The sequence below is a fragment of the Poecilia formosa genome, unplaced genomic scaffold (genome assembly GCF_000485575.1).
Source record: "Poecilia formosa unplaced genomic scaffold, Poecilia_formosa-5.1.2 Scaffold15, whole genome shotgun sequence".
In the NCBI taxonomy this organism is placed as follows: Eukaryota; Metazoa; Chordata; class Actinopteri; order Cyprinodontiformes; family Poeciliidae; genus Poecilia; species Poecilia formosa.
Window position 1 is genome coordinate 975,658 of NW_006799954.1, and position 18,702 is coordinate 994,359.

The 18,702-nt window shown below is 37.9% G+C and overlaps 1 protein-coding gene across 18 annotated transcripts in view; it reads right to left on the reverse strand.

Annotated features, from left to right (window-relative positions):
- dst (dystonin) overlaps positions 1-18,350 on the reverse strand; it is a 114,053-nt gene extending 95,703 nt beyond the window's left edge. For 8 of the 18 annotated variants that reach the window (XM_016668412.1, XM_016668409.1, XM_016668405.1 and 5 more), the window contains exons 1-4: positions 17,891-18,349; positions 17,668-17,699; positions 15,532-15,720; positions 10,636-10,852 (exon numbers count right to left, since the gene is read on the reverse strand). In XM_016668412.1, the coding sequence (XP_016523898.1) occupies positions 10,636-10,852; positions 15,532-15,720; positions 17,668-17,699; positions 17,891-18,077 (625 nt within the window). In that variant the 5' untranslated portion in view covers positions 18,078-18,349. Of the gene's footprint in view, positions 1-8,852; positions 9,037-10,635; positions 10,853-10,984; positions 11,003-11,139; positions 11,388-15,531; positions 15,721-17,667; positions 17,700-17,890 lie in introns of those variants that run through there. The other 10 variants (XM_016668399.1, XM_016668397.1, XM_016668400.1 and 7 more) reach the window with 6 other exon arrangements.
- Between the last annotated feature and the right edge of the window lie 352 nt (positions 18,351-18,702).

Here is an 18,702-nt window from a genome sequence, read left to right on the forward strand (position 1 = left end):
GTTTGTTTGCGACGCATTTGTGCAAAACTCTGTGCCAAAGTGAAATATCGACACTGAATACAATTAGTGTCTTAAAGATATCATTCATTTTGTATCGCTTACATTGAAATCACAATTTTTTTCACAATATTAGTACATGACCTCCAACAACGCTTAGAATGGTGGTACATGTCAAGGGATATCTCCATAGATGGCATAAACCAAGGTTTCCAAGCAGAACATCATCACCCAAAGCATCACACTGTTTCTGCCAGTTTGCTTTCTTGCCGTAGCAAATTCTGATGCCATGTTTTGACCAGATAAGCAGCACACATGATGTAAATAAATTAGGTCAACATCTTCCATTGCTCTGTGGTTCAGCTGTGATGATCACAAGCCCATTGTTGGTTCTACTGGCAGTGGATAGGGAAAAGGTACTCCCTTTGGGCAGAAAATGGTGCAGCAAATGGTTGATTGAGGACTACAGCCACATATGATGGCTGACCTCACCACTTATGAGACATTAAGAAACCTGCTGCTAACAACTTGGCACCTGGTAACACAACACACCTTCAGGGGTCAAGTGGAATGGATGTTGTGGGTGTTTTTTGCTAAAGCAAGGGGGAAACACACTACTATGGAAGTGCTCATAATGATAACCAACACAAAATGTTGCAGGAGACAGCTTTATCCAAGCTATTGCATATACATATCGTATCTCATATTTGGCTGAATATTTGCTGCTGATAGTCAATGCAGATACAGCCCCTCCTGAGAGACCACCACAGCATTCAAACTGGCTGCCTCAGACACTTATTTGTAGCAAAAGCACATGTGCATGGCTATAAATAACCACAACCCTAAACTATGCTGGCCCTCCAACTGCAAGCCACATAATCTCTGCCACTTAGGTGACATCCTTCATTTCCTAATGTGCACTATGGAAAACTGAAGGAGAGTCATGCTTGTATAACTGAAAGGAGAAAAAAGGGTTGAAAGCCTGTTTTGAACCATGATTACAGACTATTCACACTATCATAAAGCTTAATACAATTATAAATGTTTCATGTGTTGTACTCTAAACCTGCAGAACGCAAGTGTGTGCAGGCTTGTTTAAATAGGATAGAAGATAAACGGATGTCTTTTTAACACCACTTGGCATCTCTGTGTTAAAAATCCTCACAGTCTGAGCAGAACTGAATCCAAAAGTCAGTGCAATCAAAATCCAGCCTCCATAATCCTCTTGACCTTGTATTACAGGGAAGTAAAAACATACAGACTAAACTAAAGCTTTTTACGTTAATGTCAAGGATAAGGACAAAGATTCGCCAAGCATTATTGAGCCCAAATCTGTAATCAAATGAATATGTTGTGTTTAAATAATGAAAACCTACAAATATTTGAAAGAACTATTGTGCTGGACAATTTAAAAAAAATAATTCAGCCATTTTCTACTGTATGAGCTGACCAAATTTGTCTTTTAAGGAACCAAGAGAAGATGGATGAACAACTGGCTTTATGTAGCACTGGTACGAGGAGGTGGGAGAACGCCCTTATCTAATCTTTTAAACTGCAGAATAAAACCCTGGTCCAATCGGCAAACTCTCTCACATCTTATATGAACCTACATACACTTTGGTACCTGTAACCAGCAAACACATTCTGACTTTCACCATATGGCTACTTCATCACATTTTTAAAAGTGGCAAAAAAAGACAAAAAGTATTTCTGTTGAACTTTTAACAACAAGCACAAGACTGATGGTGATGGTGAGATACTTGTCGATACATTTCTGACATTCCTTGTGAGTGAGAAACTGCAGTCTTCTCAAAAAGGTAGGGCAGCATCACAACTATGTGACTGGAACAGCTCTGTAATTGAAACAGGTTGTCAGTATTCAAAGCAGCCAAGGGAGTATCTGTTTTTTTTTTTTGTTTGTTTGTTTTTTTCCATTGCTGGAGACAAAAGATAAGAAAAAAAACTTTACAGTGTCCAATAATGACTGTAAATACTCTATTTAAAGCATAAATATTGCCTGAAGTTCAAAAATAAGTTTTAAAGGATAAATGTAGGATTGGAAGGATACAATAAACACGGCTGTCTGACCAACACACACGAGTACCAACACAAAGCCATCATTAACCCTTATATGTGCAGATGTGAACATGCCATTTTAAACTAAAATACTCTCATTTAGGTGATAAGTAAACATAACAAAGACTTACTCCTTCCAGGCAGCCTTTCAAGATTTACAATGGGGAGTTCAAATTGTGTGATTTTTTTTTTTAAATGTTGGCATTCCTCACAGAAATATTTGGAAGCCTGACTTTTAAAGTCAGAGTACAATCTCAAGTTCAAACTCATTTTGGAACCTACAGACATAAACCATGTTGAAAGTCAAATGAAGACAACAGCTTATTCACATTTCTGTCATTTTTATCCTACTAAGCCAAAAGCACCAGTAGGACCCCAATTCCACACGGCTGCAACAATAAGTTCATTCATAATGTGCCAGAACAGCATTTGTTTAATCTGTTTGATGTTTTCGTCCAGATTTAGGTTTTAAATCCAAGTAAAAGAAAAAAAATCTCACATACTTCTCAAAACAAACTTCCTAATTTAGCAGTGACAAAAATAAATGCATGAACTCATTTGTTGGTCATCTATCATAAAAATAAAGAAAGGAAGTCAGTTTGTCAGTCTCTCTGGACAGAGAAAGGAGGTGGTGCCGGAGAGGGAGAGGGAAGGCTGCAGAGCATGAGTCAGGGGAGGGACGGAGACTCACAAGATGATCTCATGTAAGAGGAGCTAAACAGAGCTGTGGTATGAGGCTCAGTCATACTGGTCTTCCCATCACCATGACAGCGTACAAATACAACAGCGAGCATGCATCATTCTCGGGCATTGATATGATGCAACTGGATGGGACTGCAGTGCAGGCATAGTTTATATAACCTTCTATACAACATCACAGGGATACAGTAGTGTTGTATTCTGCAAGATCAGAACATCTAACCTTTTTAAAGGTAAATATAGTGGATATCTTGGAGAGAACAGTTAAATAGAACCAGTTCAGGTCGCTATTGTAAAATTACTGAGAAAAAAATAAGCAACCGATCAAAGTATTTATTGTCCTGCATTCACTGTTTCCAGTCAGAACTGAGGTATATTATGATCAGCAATTACAATAAACACATAGATTTTATATGTTCATTCTTTGTTTAACCTGATCCACCGCTTGTGCAAACCAAGGTCAATCTAACTACATTATGGAATGACATTGTGACATTTGACTAATAATTTCTTTATGTTTGCTCCCTTTAGTGGGAGAGATATGTTAGAAAACAGGTGGTTAACCTGTTCTCACAGTTGACCTGTTGGGGAAGAAAGGGAAGGGTTAAGAATTTGACTGAGTATGACAAGAGCTAAGTTGTTTAGGCGTTATAATACACAGAGGATCGCAGTTTGTTGGTTGCGAGGCTGCAAAGTGAGAAAGCGGTCATGCTGGCCCCTGACGGCTGAGGTCTCACTCAGCAGGATTATTTGCACTAGCACAAAGCACAAATTGGCTCAGGAACGCCTCCAGGAGCCAAACAATGAGTTTGAGATGTTCACTTGTCCACCAAATACTCATATCTCATGCCAACTGAACATGTGTGATGTGCTCGCCAAAGCCGTTACCATTAGCCTGGTGGTCATAATGTTATGCTTAATCAGTGTTTCTGCATAAATACAGCTTTGTGGGTAGTGCAGAATCCTCCACTGAATGACAGATGCTCTCATTTTGTTATCGTTTCCTGTACTCTGAAGGAGGTTTAGAGTCAAAACTCCACTGGGCAACACCAGGAGTGACCTCCCAGATGATGTCACCCTTCAGGAAGTAGTGCAAGTCCCAACAATGACACTGTATTTATAACCATTAATTTGACCGTCTGCAAAATAAGGTTTAGTCTAAGCCTCGCTGCACCTCCCCATTACATGTCCTGAATAGAAAGTGAGCTAGTCTTCAGTAATTGGGGATATCAGAGACTCAGATGAGACATTACCCGCTTTACTGGTACCGCCTATCTTCAAAGTGTAGCTAAATTCATTTAGTTTGAAATTGTAATAAAACATTCTAACAAAGAGGTTCACCCAACTAAGCAGGACACAAGTCTTGGACAATGCTCCCATAAAAACAATGTACCTTTTGTTCAAACGTAGACAGGCTTCACAGAGGAGGCCTGCAGTCTATGTGTGGGCCAGTGGGCCATGTGAATGTGATGAGTGGGCTGTCAACAGAGAGCAGAGGGGCAGGGCTGAGCCCAGGAGGCCGGACAAAGGCAGTGACTGTGCAGAAAAAAACTGAATATTATCTAACTCCCCACTGTGTGAGATTATGAAGGTATTAAAGACTTGGTTTAGTCATATAGAGATATTCTTTAAGAATCTCCAGTGGTCTTTTAGCTGATAATGCAGAATAAATGAATTTACAGACAGCACAGCCTCAGAGACTCTTGCAGACCACACCCTACAACACAGCAGGATATTTAGAGCTAGATGAACAACGGCTAATGCTGTGTGGACATCAAGATTTGATCAATTTTGCTACTAAGCAAAAAGAAAATCTGTATATATATATTTTTTAAGTTTAGTTTTCTCCTTTTTTGGAAAATTAAACAGTTTAATGTTTAGGGAAAACCTTGAAGGAATAAGTGCAAATTATAATTACTTTGCTGCACCAACCATCACAAGCAATTACTTACTAATTTGGGTTTTGACAGCAGAAAAATAAATACAGCTTGCTGCTCTTAATTACCAAAACATAGGCTGCTCAAGTTTAAGAAATATAGACCACCAAGACCAAACATCATCTAAAAAATGGAAAACAAAAACTCCTGACTGATCCATTTAATCTGCTGTGATGACAGAGCAAAATCCACTGTTGTGAAACTTAAATGGCCCCTCCATGTTTGACGGCCTGAACCCAGCAGGCTCAGCTAGAACAGCACGCTCCCATTTAAAATACAACATGGCTGTTGTGTGTGCCTAAGAACCCATTCCCAAAGTTTCCAATCTTTTGTCCAAGAAACCCGCCTTACCTCTCAACACTAGTAGGTGTATTATTAACACACAAAACTGCATAAGAATGTGTTATTTCAGCAACTGAACCATGAAGAATTATTTGTGATCTGCATTCAATCAAAGGAGTCTCAAAGTCTATTGTTTCTTTACACACAGTGTAGAACTCCATGGATCTATAATTTTTCATTTTGCCAATTTCTCCAGTTATTAAAATAAATTTAAATGAAAAATGTGTTCAACAATTTCTTGAACAGGCAAAAAAGTAAAGATAAATACATATAAACAACAGGATTAGCACAACTCTTGGGCTCCATTATATGTGAAAATCATGAGTACAAAAAGTATATATTGATATTGGTCACAATAAATCCACATTTTCCTCCCTTCGGTCTCTCTCGTGTGTGCTTTCAGCACTCTCTTGGACTGTAATCTGTGCCAGATGTGAAGATCTATTTCAGTGAGATTCCATTATATTTTAAAATTATATTTTAGCCAACAGCTATTGAATCGCAAACTTTGCAATAATTATGGCACGTTGCACAATCTGATGTAAAAATAACCACATAACTGCAATACAATTGTGAAGGCCTGTTAGTAGCACAACATAGACTTTATCTGACCTACTCAGAACTGGAGTCTACAAGAAATATTAGTTATGAAATTTTACAAATTGATCTGCATTGGATGTTTTTAAAATCACAAAAGGTTTTTTAATACCATTATTAATCAGTTTAATACCTCTAAATACCTAGTTAAAAAAAAGAATTTTTTTTTTGAATAACCTAAAAGCAAACATTTAAACATAAAAATGTATTTATTTGTCTCTGTTTGTTAGGTTGAAGTAAACTATCTCTTGTTTTATAACTGTCCCTACAACTGTTTTGTTTACTGGATTGTTTGCTTGGTTACTGCTACTGATTTTACTTTTAAAAAGCATCCCATTGATTCTCCATGCATCACAAGGAGCAAAGCTCGAGGCTCTAAGTAGCTGAATAAAGGTCAAGCTAGCTTTAGGCAATAATAAAGACAACAACGCTGTCAAGGGTTTAGATAACGGTTTAGATAGAAAAGGATTCAAGTAACGAAGAAAAGAACACTTTAAAAGGATATATGTTGATATATTTTAACGGTAGACTAACACAGGCAACCAAAACACATTTCTCAGCTTGTTGTTCATTTCTTACAGTATTACAGAAACCAGTAACCTCTGCAAAGACAAATGTGTTAATATGAAACTTCAGTGAAAGTTTTTATTTAAATACCTCTACGCCACCGTCAAAACTAAAGCATTTTTAACCTTATAATTAATGTATCACTTCAAACAGGCTGTTCATTGACTCCTTAACTCTCTAGTGAATAAATGTTAAAAACCTCCAACTTCAATTTCTCCTTCATGGGGTAATCTGTAACCTGAGTAGATGGAAACAAGAAACTCAGAGTTGGCAAAAAAAAAAAGAAACTATCAGCTCGTAGTGGATCTAATTTGCAGCATCAATGGCTTAAACATCACAGATAATTACACAATTAATGAAAACTTATTTTAGCATAAAGTGAGGTGAACACAGATGACAAAGTACACGGCCGCTGTAAGACTACATTGGATACAGTAAACTGTAAAATTATAAAGTGATCATTGTTTTTGGAAATGTGCCCTTACCCTTCAGTAAAAAATTCATCGTTCATGCAACAGCTGGTGGGACGACAAATATACCCAAAAATCTGTCCATAACATGTGGAAACTGATCGCAGACTGGCTGAAATGGCTGAAAACACAGGAAATAAGTAAGCTTTCTATTTGTCACAGCCCATCTGCCTGAAGACAACAGCTACGGATTCCTAATGATCCTCCATCATATGACTCCTTCAGAGCCCACTCACAGCGATTAAACCTTCCAGCACAGCTGACTGGGCCCACTGGCAAAAAAATCCTCAACAGCTGAAAGAACATGCACACATATGCTGAGTATTCACAAAAGGGCACGGCATTTGTTGCTTATTGTTCTCCTGACTTGGTCTGTGTTTTACTGAGACACAAAGAGTTAAAAATCCACTGCTGTCAGTTTGAATTTAGTCCGTTTCTATGTCTTCAGGCCTGACCTGAGGATACATGTGTCTGATATTGCCAAGCTCAAGCAGAGTGGAGCTCGAATCTGTGATGGAATGATTCTAATTAACGTGGTACTCTCAAAAGGCATGGCAATGTGAAGTGACATGAGCTACTGATGTAAGGTGACTTTGAGCCATGTTATAAGATATTGTACTGCCTGACATAGGAGACTTCACGGGTCATAACAGCACCACGCAATGAATTTTATCTCTGTAAAAGAAATCAAACCAAGTCAAAACAAATAGGGACGGCGACTAGTATGTAAGTTTGCAAGGTTTACAACAGATTTTTTTGTCCTACTGTTCATATGGTTTAAAGTTCTGAATCGAGATGAAGTGCCTTCTCTGGATATAAAGCATACCTGTGACTAGCCCAACTAATTTACCAGCTAATGTTGTGATGATCATTCCAAAAATAATCACTTGTCCTGAATCCACTTTGTAACTAATTTGGTCATGCTAATGGCTCACCAAGCACTGTGTGTCTATGATTTAGTAAGGAGGCTTCATTCACCGAATACTGGTGACAAATAGAATGAACTACTTCAGCAGAGTGCTGCCTCGACCCCACTTGCTGCTAGCCCAACAAGCTATCAACAAGTGAGCAACAAAGGACTGTAGTACAAGCTGAAGTACTGCTGTCAGCTTGTAGTACTTGTGCTACTTTATACAGAAAAGAATGGCAAGAAGGATCATTTTTTTCATGATAATTCTATCCAATTTAGTCACTCAAAAAAGGACTTCTAAATGTGGAGGGTAATTGTTCTGTGTGCAACACACTCAAAATAAGTAATTTAATAGATAACATTACTATGATACCATGTAACCTTGTTATTTTTTCTTAATGTAATCATCCTAATATCACATTGGCCCACACCTTACTGCAAAACATAGTTGAAGCTATTTGCTAGCTTGTAGCAAATAGCTACAAGGTTTCATACCATGGGGAATGAGATCAAATCAATCAAATAATGTCAATTAATGTTTTCAGTACATGTTTAAACTTCAATTTTCTTTTTTCTTTTTAAAAATGTATTGCAATTACAGAATAACTTCAAACTTTACATTGAACAATAGTGTAAGCTGAATGTCCTCCATGTTCAAGCCACAATGCTCTCTGCTGTTTTAAATGTTGAAAATATATTCTACAGTAATAAAATAATGGCATTTTAGCTAAACAGGACAAATACAAGTTAGTTAACTGATATTCTAACCACTAATAAACCTTTCCAAGAATTGCCATGCATGATCTTTTGTTTCATTTGGAAGTTATTTTACAATGCAAACAGAATAAATTGTTAGACGTGCAATTCTTTTGCACATGTGGATTATTAAAGGAGAATTTACAGAATTCCACAAATGAACAGACCTATAATCTGACAAAGTAACCGAGCTTATTAGATTTTTAAGCAAGCAAACTACATGTAAATAATTACTGTTTCTTCTAATTCCCTGCCCTTTCCTTTCTTTTTATCAATTTAAATCACGATAAGCATTACTGTTATAAGACTTTGGTCTTTTGTTTCTAAAATTCAAGCTTAATGTGATGTCATGCGGGAAATATTCCCATTTTCCCATTGAAAGCTGCCAGTCAGCAGAGAGGAAAAGGGAGCAGGCTGACATTTAGCCACTTAACTGTCAAGCAGTGACCGGGCAGATTTCTTCATCGCTTAAAAAGCCTCGACTTATAGATCCGCTCCTACCTTTATATTTTTCCAATACGTCCTCGTAGGCTTGGAGGTATTCCTGTTCGTCCGAGAGCACATACCCCTGCGGCGCGCACTGAGCCATAACCCGGGCTTCACAAACTGGACGCTCACCAGAGACGGACTGGGACACAGCATGTGTGTCGTTGTGTAGCTCTACATGCTTGTGTGTTCGTGCGCCTGTGCATGTGTATTTGCTGTGGGCTGGAGAGTGATCGGCGCTGTTGTCGTTCTGAAGGAAACGCCCTGCAGCCCTCCCTTGTCTGCAGTCTGACCAATAGGAAGCGCTTCCTCTGTGACTTTACAGGACCGATAGGAAGGACTGCACTGTAAAAAATAATCAATGTCCGTCTTCACAGCCCAACCCAAAACTGACGTTAGAACTAACATTAAGGAATATTTAATTGTTGTATATTGCACAGTCTTACTGGACCAGACTTAGTTAGATTCAGAAGAAAATGTTACTAAAAATGGGCTGACATTAATTTAATCTCATGGAAACAAAAACAAAAAAAAAATGATAGCATTAAATATTAATGTAAACAACCTTTTCATTGTTTTCCAAAACTACTGCTCTCTTTATAGCAGAAAGTACCATATGACCATGTGCCATTTTAATCTGTAGATACAAACTGTTTCCATAGGGGGAAAATGCCATTTTAACAAAATGTCTCTTTAAAATTTCTTATTTTTCAACATTAACATGTAACATACAAAAAAGAAATTCCAAGTCTCTCTCGACTTAGCTTTCGATCTCAAACACCTGGAAAGGTGGTCCTCACAAGATGTCTTTTCTAAATATAATTAATTCAAACATGTAGTATATTAAAAAAATATAGTGTTGAAAAGTAAGATGCAGTAAACTAAGCCACAACTGAAATAACAGTACTGCAAATGAAATGACTAACTTACTGCCACATAACTGCCATCCAGCTGTTATGTGTTGTAAAATTTAGAAAAACCTGTATTAGCTCACATTCAAGCAAAATATTTCACTATCTTCTTTATTGCATTGTGGCCACAGTGATGTGCTCATTGTGCCCAAGATTCTGCTTCAGACATGATGTGTTCACTGTTTAACAACTTGCTTGGAAACTTAAATTCTTGAGGGGTTTTCTGGAACTTGTAGAGGATTGGTGTGATATTTGTAATTTTGATTGAGAATCAGAATAATCAGAATTAAAATCAAATTGTTGTTGTTGTTGTTTTTTTTCCATTATTATATTTATGTTTATTAACAGAACCGGTCCAGAAGATTAAACAAAATATGTTGTAAATAAGACTATTAATGTATTTTTTTACAGTGCACATAAAATGAGCGTCCTGTCAATTTGCTCCGTTATTATTAGCGCACTTTTTATTGCTACTGATTTCCTGTAACTTTCATAAATCCACAAATCAAAGTTCTGTTTATTTTGCGGTTTATCAACTGGGATTTTACTGTCAGAACAGATCTTTATGAGCTTTAATTGAGCCCGGACGATGCAGTTATGTCGACAATTTTACGATATCAAGCGGTGTCAAAGTAACACTATAAAACGATTAGGTGCGGTAAAGACAGGTCGCCTGCATTTCATCACGTTTCTGTCAACCTGATTTCTTAAAGGTCTTATTGTTTCATTGACGTTCAACGTTGAAAATAAAATCCATAGAAAATCTTAAATATAAGAGCACATCAACAACAAAATACCCGTACATCAATCCCATTATTCCTCATTCAGTCTTTGTTTTGTTTTCTCTCTCGATCTCTCTCTAACTTAACAAGGTGCGCGTCCCTCACCTGCGATCCTGAGCACAGCTCTCTCAGCTGGATCCAGTACGGATCCTCCCTGGATCTTCCTCTTGGACCGCTCGTGTCTCGGCAGGTTCCAGGGCAAAGTGTCGCCGGGTGCCGGCGACGCCGATCCGGATTTGACGCTGCTGTAGTCATCCTCGTCCGAGATGTCTGCCGAGGAAGACATGGAACAGTGCAGGGAAGGGTTCCCCGAACTAGAGCTCTGTGAGACAAAAGGAAACGAACAATGTCTTGATTATACACACATTCGCGCGCACACGCATATACACGAACACATAGATGAAAGGCTAAAAGGAGAGAAAACACCGCCAGGCTGTGATCGCATTTCTCTCACCATGACTGGTCAAGGTGCGTAATGTGCGTGCATGTTATGAGTGACATGGGCCACCAGTTCACAGCGACCCAAAACAATAAAATACTGAGCCAAATAAAAGCAAGACGAAATGCAATAGCGTCTAGCTCCCCCGCCAGGTCAAGTCTAAGACTTACCACAGTATACATGGAGACCTGTCAGCTGGAAGAAGAAGAAGAAAAAAATATATATAATCCTATTCGGGCATCATTAGCTTCCCCCTTCAGTAATTTACTTTAGGGGTGCCACACCCTTCCAGGGATGCTCCGGACTCTGTTTCCCCCTTAAGGCAGCATCAGGGATGCGGAGTGATGCAAGATCTCCTGAGGACCGACAGAGGATGATGCCGGTGGGTGCTGTGTGTCGAGGCTGAGCTGAGCTAGACCGTGATGGGAGAGCAAGACTGCATGTGTCTGCGCGTCATACCCGGCAGCCAACAGCAGCAGCAGCTGCTGCTGCTTCGGTTCTGACGGCGGTGTTAGAGCGCCATCTCTTACACAAAGGAAGCTGGTGGCTGTAAACATCCCCCTCATAAAGGGTACAATAAGTTCCAGAGACACGCTGCGTTCACAATGGTGACAGCCGTAATTCCACAACAAAATGTAGGGCTCAGCACAAAGAACGCACTAACTTGTCTTTTCACCTATATGATAGGATAGTTACCTGAGAAAAGTTTAGTTGCACATGAAGATTTCTGTTTCCAAAATTCATTGGTTCTTTTAAGATTCTTTAAGTTTGGCTATTCATCGGCTAAAGTTAGGGGTGAAAGCCTCTGTTTCTGTTGTCTTTTCCTGCTGCACCTTGACACTCCCCAGCTTGAGCAACAGAACAAATAAAGGCAAACACATCCCTAAGGAGGAGGGTTGGGTGAATTATACTTGTACAATCACGTTCAATTTGCCTGGTGATCAGGGACTTTAACAAGGGCTTACCAGGGCAGTAGCATCAAGCCCAGAGGTTTGGAGGAGCAACACAAATAATTAACTTGTTTTTATTATTTTACTAAGTTTTGAAAATTGAACCGATTGAGGTTTTATTCAATAATTGGATACTTTTCGAAAGAAAATCTATTGGCTGATCAAAAAGTCTATCAATAAAAATGAGACAAGCATCTCACAAAAGGTATTACAAAAACATAAAAGCTATCAGTCAAAAAATTATTACTTACATTTCTTTTTAAATATGTAGGGGTGCACTGATTCCAGGTTTCTGGCCGAACACCGATCAGCAATCTTTAAAATGCCTGACCTGCCGATTCCGTACCATTATTCTTTTTGTCTGGAATGTTGTTTAACTTAGCAATAAAGTGGCTGAGTTGGTATTGGTGAGTTAACTGCAAGCACGCAGACATGAACTGGTGGGCCTGTCTGTCAGTCAAACCTCTCTCTCTGGAGAGCATAAGAGAACAGTGGTTGATTTTTAGACCTTTGTTGAGGTAGATAAGTTTGAGGGCTTTCCAAGCTGACCACCTGCCTCCCAAAATGAAGGAAATCGGTGCAAATAAATGAGTGCACCCCTACAAAAATGATGCTGAAAAACATTTATCAGTGGAAAAATAAACATAGGGTGAACAGTCCCCTGTGCAGACTCTCTTGATGATGAAATAAAAATAAAATAAAATACAATGAATGAAACATTCAACATATAATAATTTCTGGTTAAAAATGGGCGCAACATTCAAACTTTTGTAAATATTTTACAAATTCTTAAAAACAAAATTCATAAAACATAAATTTAAAAGACTAGTAAAGCCACATCTTCTTTTTGTGCATCCACAACAGTTAACATATATATGTTATTTATTAATTTTTTAGACTTCAGGGACACATATTTGCAAAATAGGAGATTGGGATTTCTATCCACTTTTGTTCTTTTGCATCTATAAATAGACTAGATGGATTGTTTGTGTGAAAAATTTTTCAACAGGGCCACGCAGAATCATTTCTCGTTTAAAATAGAAACGCTTTGTTAATAATAGCAGCATCACTGCCTCCTGTTTCATCAGATGAAAACCAAGTCCTGCAGAGGCAGCTTTATGTTGCGTTTATATTATGACCATACTTCCGCTTATTCAGAATAAGAAAAAGTGAAAGGACATACGGCTTAAGATCCATTGTTTTTCTAGGGGTAAATGAAAATGTACCTGAGTAAATCTGACAGTGCACAAAATCCCTGCAGAAGCAAGGATACAAGAAAGATCACAGAACCACCCCACAATGACTCATTTCTCTCCAGGGAGTGGCCTTAGATTACTGTTACTTGGCAGAGTCTCTACTCTGTGGTTGGCAAGTTTTAAAAGAAAAATCATTGTGGGTAAAACATGAAAGGAAGCACAAAGTTTTCATCCTCGTTTGGTAAAACATTTAGCTTTTTTTACAAGATTCATGCAGGCAGCGAACGTCTTTAAGAGCAAGACATGAAATAAGACACGTCTGCATCGGCTTCACTTCCTGTCAATAAAATGTGTTGTCGTTAGCTCCTTTGCACTGGTCTGGACCAGTTAAACAGATTAAAGGCTGGAGACACGTTCTTATCGACACGACCACTGTAAATCTGTCATCTTGACAATATAGGACTGTACCACAAAAAAAGGGTGGGATGATAATTAGCCTAATTATACAAATTACTATTTTTTTCTGATTCAGGCTGAATCCTGACATGCTAAAATATGTTTGGTCATCTTGGGACTCTTGTGATTTTACAAATTTGCTGATGTTTATTTGCACAATTAGGTCAAGAGTTCTGCCACTTATCTGTTTGTTACACTTATGGTCAATTTATAGAAATTATTGCTTGGTTTAAAGTAAAATAAGTGAAAAATTATGTAAAAAAAAAAAAAAAAGAAAGAAAGAAAAAAAAGCTTTGGCACATCTATGCTGGATCTTGTTTGTTGAAGACTGCAATGATTAAAAACCAAAATGTGTCCCTGTGATCTCCAGTTATCATACAGGACTACACAGATCAATAGGTTCCTTTGAACTATTAGTCACTTCCAACATAACACAAAATTTGACAGAGATCACAACTAAAACTACTGCAGAATAGATATGAAGAGGGTTGAAGTTCACCTTCACAAAACATAAACCAGAGCTGCAATAGAAAGTTTTTTGCTCAAAGCATAAATATTAATTAGAATGACTTAAATTTAACGAAGAATCTTAGTAATTCTTAAAAATAGCTTTTCACAAATGCTTTCCATTCAGTCTGAGTGAGATGGAGCTAATTTGCAAATAAGTGTCAAAGGTCTCAGTGTCTCGATGTGCAAAACCAAAGGAGATGTTCCCCAAAAGACTTAAAGCTTTGATTCTGCAAATTATTGACAATTAAGTACCACACTTATTAGACTTTTTTTTTAATCATCAAATCTTTTATAACTTTCCAGCCACTTTAAAATTATGCATTACTATGTTTTGGTCTATCACGTAAATCCCAATGAATGACATTTGCAGTGTGAAAGCGGTAAGTAGTTTTTGTGTAATATATGAAATTTTTCAAATATTTGTTATACGTGAAAATATCTCTAAGTAGCAGGCATAGAAATATTTAATGGTATAATATATATGTGTAAGATCTTTTCTTGCTGGAGAAAATGTTTTCAGTTTAAAGCAGCAGGTGAACACCCAACTTTCCAAAGAAACCAACGTGTCCACACCCAATAATTCCAAATGCTTCGAGCTCTTTGTACTTTTCCAGCTAGAAAAAAAAAAAAAACAAGCAATTATTTTCTGATCAGGAGATGGGTTCTGTCTCTCCTTAACTTTTTGACCACACATTCTGAAAAGATAAAGCGCTCTGCTGAGAATAAAACCTTTGTGCTATTTGGCACATAGGCAGGGTATATCATGTTTACAATTGAAGCTGAAGGACTGAAATGAACAGATATGGTTGGAATGATAGCAGGTACCATCTTGAACAAGAGGACTGAATAAACTGAACAAATATCACTATAAAAATGAATTATTTTGAATTTGAACCGCAAAGTTGTAGCAGGCAAGAAACAACTCTAACCATTTCAATGAGAAGCTATGTGACATTTTTTGTATAAAAGTATAAACTTGAAATTTGATTCTCAATCAAAAATGTTTATTACTCAAAACTTCCACTTACACACGTTTCACTCTGGTTTCTTCTTAAAAATACCGTTTTCTCTCTGTCACAGTTCCTCAAAAGAAAATAGCATTTATTTCATTAATATCCCCTAAAATTATTCAGAAGGGGCTTTATTGTATGTTGTGTTAACAATTGCTAGTTGTATATGTTAGAAGATCAGTCATAATTTAATGAAATGGCAGTTTTTTTTTATCTTCCTATGTCATATAACTCTTACCCATAATAGCTTTCCAGAGATTACCTATGTAGAGATCAAAGTTCAAAAGCACACCCATATGCAAGCCCTTTAAATAAACCTTTTTTTAAAGATCTTAAATGTTCAAAAGCACACAGTGGACCCCAGTAGCGGATAAATCAAATAACCTGCACCACCTCATCATCTGTGTTAATGATGGTTACCGTTAGGGAGGGATACCTACAGCTTTACGAGTGGGAGTGACTTGCACAGATTGGTAAAACTCTGGCGGGAGTCTCTTCTTGACTTTACGTTTTCTCACGGTCGAGGATACATCGGGTTCACTCTCTGGAACCTCGACCAGACTGGGCTTTTCTTCCGTCACTCGGGCATGCACGGTCCTTCTTAAGTGACGTGGACTGTGTCTGAAACCCTGGGAAAAACAATGAAATGTCAAAAAGGCACAGATGTTACAACATTCAACACAGAAACTGTCTCACATTCAGGGATGCAAAAAATCCTGAGTTCTAATTGTTTTTCAGACAAATGTGAAAAATTAAAACTGCAGTTACTTGGTTGCATAAATGTACTTTGTTGAAGAACCTTTTGATCAGATTTCAACATTCAGTCTTCTTAAGTTCACATCCCGCAACAACTATAACGACACTCGTCTTGTTGAAATTAAGATGACCTGTTCTTGCTGTTCTAAAATCTCCTAAAACCTTGTGGAGTGGACTCATGAGACCTAACTTGAATTTTTAGGCCATAATTTCGAGTAGTAGGTTTGGCACAAAAAAACACACTGCACTGCCATGACTGGCAGAGACCCAAACACAGAGACGAGGGCGGGATGAGCAAGCTGCACACAGGAATGGAAACGGCTGTGAAAAAGCTGAGGAAATAAATAAATGATAGTAAATAATCAAAAATGTAAAATACTGAAACAGATAGAGGTGGGGATTATGCAAGTAACTGCTTGTCACAGACAAAAACACTAGATTCATGGAATATGATGGTGGCAGTAAAATCTTATGAAGTTATTTTGTCTATTTATCTTCAGATGGAACTGAGATTTTGCTAAAGTGAAATAAGTTAGGAATATGTCCAATTATTATTTAAATTTGGTCCCAAACTTTTATGTCATTGAAAGCCACAAATGAAGAGATATTTCATCAATCACTAAAAACAAAAAATGACCTCATGAGACAAAATGTAAAGCTCTGGTATGGGTCAATAATTGTCAAGAACTAAAACTGACAGAAAGAATGTGAGGGGATCCAATAATCTGGAACATATTTGATTTTTAGAAGTTTTGCAGGCAGAGGTGACTAATAATAATTTGCCAAGTCAAGATGTGAGATGCTTACAGATTTATAACAAAGAAGTCTCAATGCAGAAATTGCATCAAAGGTTGTTTTAACACATTAATGAAAGATATTTGCTTGACTTCCATGTGTTCTACACATTTGAGTTGTATGGGATACATGTCTTATTACATGTGTTTTAAAAAATGTTATCATTTATTATGTCCTTTGTTACAGACATATGGAATTTTAACAGGGAGAACTGTATAAATCTTAGAATTCATCTTGAAACAAAATTAAGTACATGTTTTTGTTTCATAAATAACAAACAATAAAATGAAAATAAAGCTTTTTGCACCTTGATCTAGAGGTTTATTAGGAGACAAAAGGATATAACTTAACAACACTGAAGGTCCACAACAGCCTTGATGTCCTTGAATATGATACCCTATGAGAACTGAACTGAGTCAGCGGGGATTCATATTAAATCCAGGTTCAATAACATGACCTACCATGTTAAACCAGCTCCTACTTTTTTTTATTACAATAAGGATGGAAAACATCAGTTTGTACTATCATTACAGAAATATATTACTTTCCAGAGATACTGAAACCACGTCTTCCATATGTCAGAAAGTTCCAGCAAAACACAGCAATCCTGATGTAAGACTAAGGCAGCTTTTCACACTTGATTTAGACAATTTGCATGATTTGTTTGGAGTGAAAAGCAAGCGAGAAAAATACATTATCTAGATTAATATGTTGTTTTGGTTTTTATCTGGCCTGGATTACACCGTTAAAAGGCTTTCTGTTGGTTCAGTTGCACCTCGTGTTTGACAGTTATGAGAGCACACGCAAAGTCTTAATTCATTTAAACTGCAAAACCTCTTCGCCAACATTATTTATTGATAATGGTTGCGCATTGCGCACATTTACAGTGCCTGAAATAGTCATGCAGTCCCGGGAAAAAGTTCAAAGAACCTAACTTTGTGAAGCTCTTGGATTTCAGAAGTGGCCTACTTGACCAAACTTTACTCAGTGTATTAATGACAAAACAATGTGAAAGGTTAACCTACCTCCGATCGAAAATGATGCGTTCGGAGACCAACTACAGAACAGATAACATATTTTGCATTAGACTTTGATCAAACATTCTTTTAAAGTGTGAAACTGCACAGTAATCCTCAGATGTGTAATGCTTGTTAATTACCAACGCAAGAATGCAGAAAACAGCATGCACAATAATGTGGACTAAGCAGTTAGGGATGATGAGATGCGGCTGGCCTGCGCTGTACTCACCGCGACTCCTGGAGCGTCCACCGGAGAGCACAGATTTCATAGGATGTTTCCCATTTCGGAGCCTGCGATGCCAGCAGCAGAAAAATAAAATCGTCGCAATAGTCCCGAGCAAAAGCAGCAGAAGCAACAGCACACACTGAATGCTGTATGGCCTTAGCAGGACCAAAAACGCCGCAGCGATCATCATAGGGCGAAATATAGGACAGCTCCTTCTGCTCCAGACAGTTGCCTCCTCTCCTGTGCGCCTTTCCACCACTCAGAGCTCGGGATGCGGCGAAAAGGCGTTCGCTGGCATACGTGGAGCATCACACTGCAAAACGTTAAGAGCGCACAGGGTCAAAGTGGACAGTCCAGGCTAGAGATATCATTTTTGCGAGGCACAACGCATGACTCAGCAGAGAGGCGCATCTTTTATTATTTATTTCATTTCCACAAGGGGCAGGGAGAGTCAGCAGATTTATCCCAGGCAGCGCTGCGTCTGCTGCAGAGTGGCCTGCCCACCAGGATAACGCTGCAATATTTCACACTGTCCTATTGGACGGTCGGATGGATATCTGTGTCAGTCACGTTGTGTCAGCCCAGTTCAGATGTAAAATTATGAATGCTTTTCTACCAGTATTGTTTGGTAATAGTTTGTGACTTTCCAGTTTGTGACATACTGATGTCCTAAAAAAATACCTATCTGGTAAATAATATACGTAAAATGGGATTGTATTCTAGCATTTTCAGAATTTGGGAAGGCAACACATACAAACCTTTTCTGGTCATAATCCAGCGCTGATTATAAGGTTTGGATGATGTAATTTTTCTGC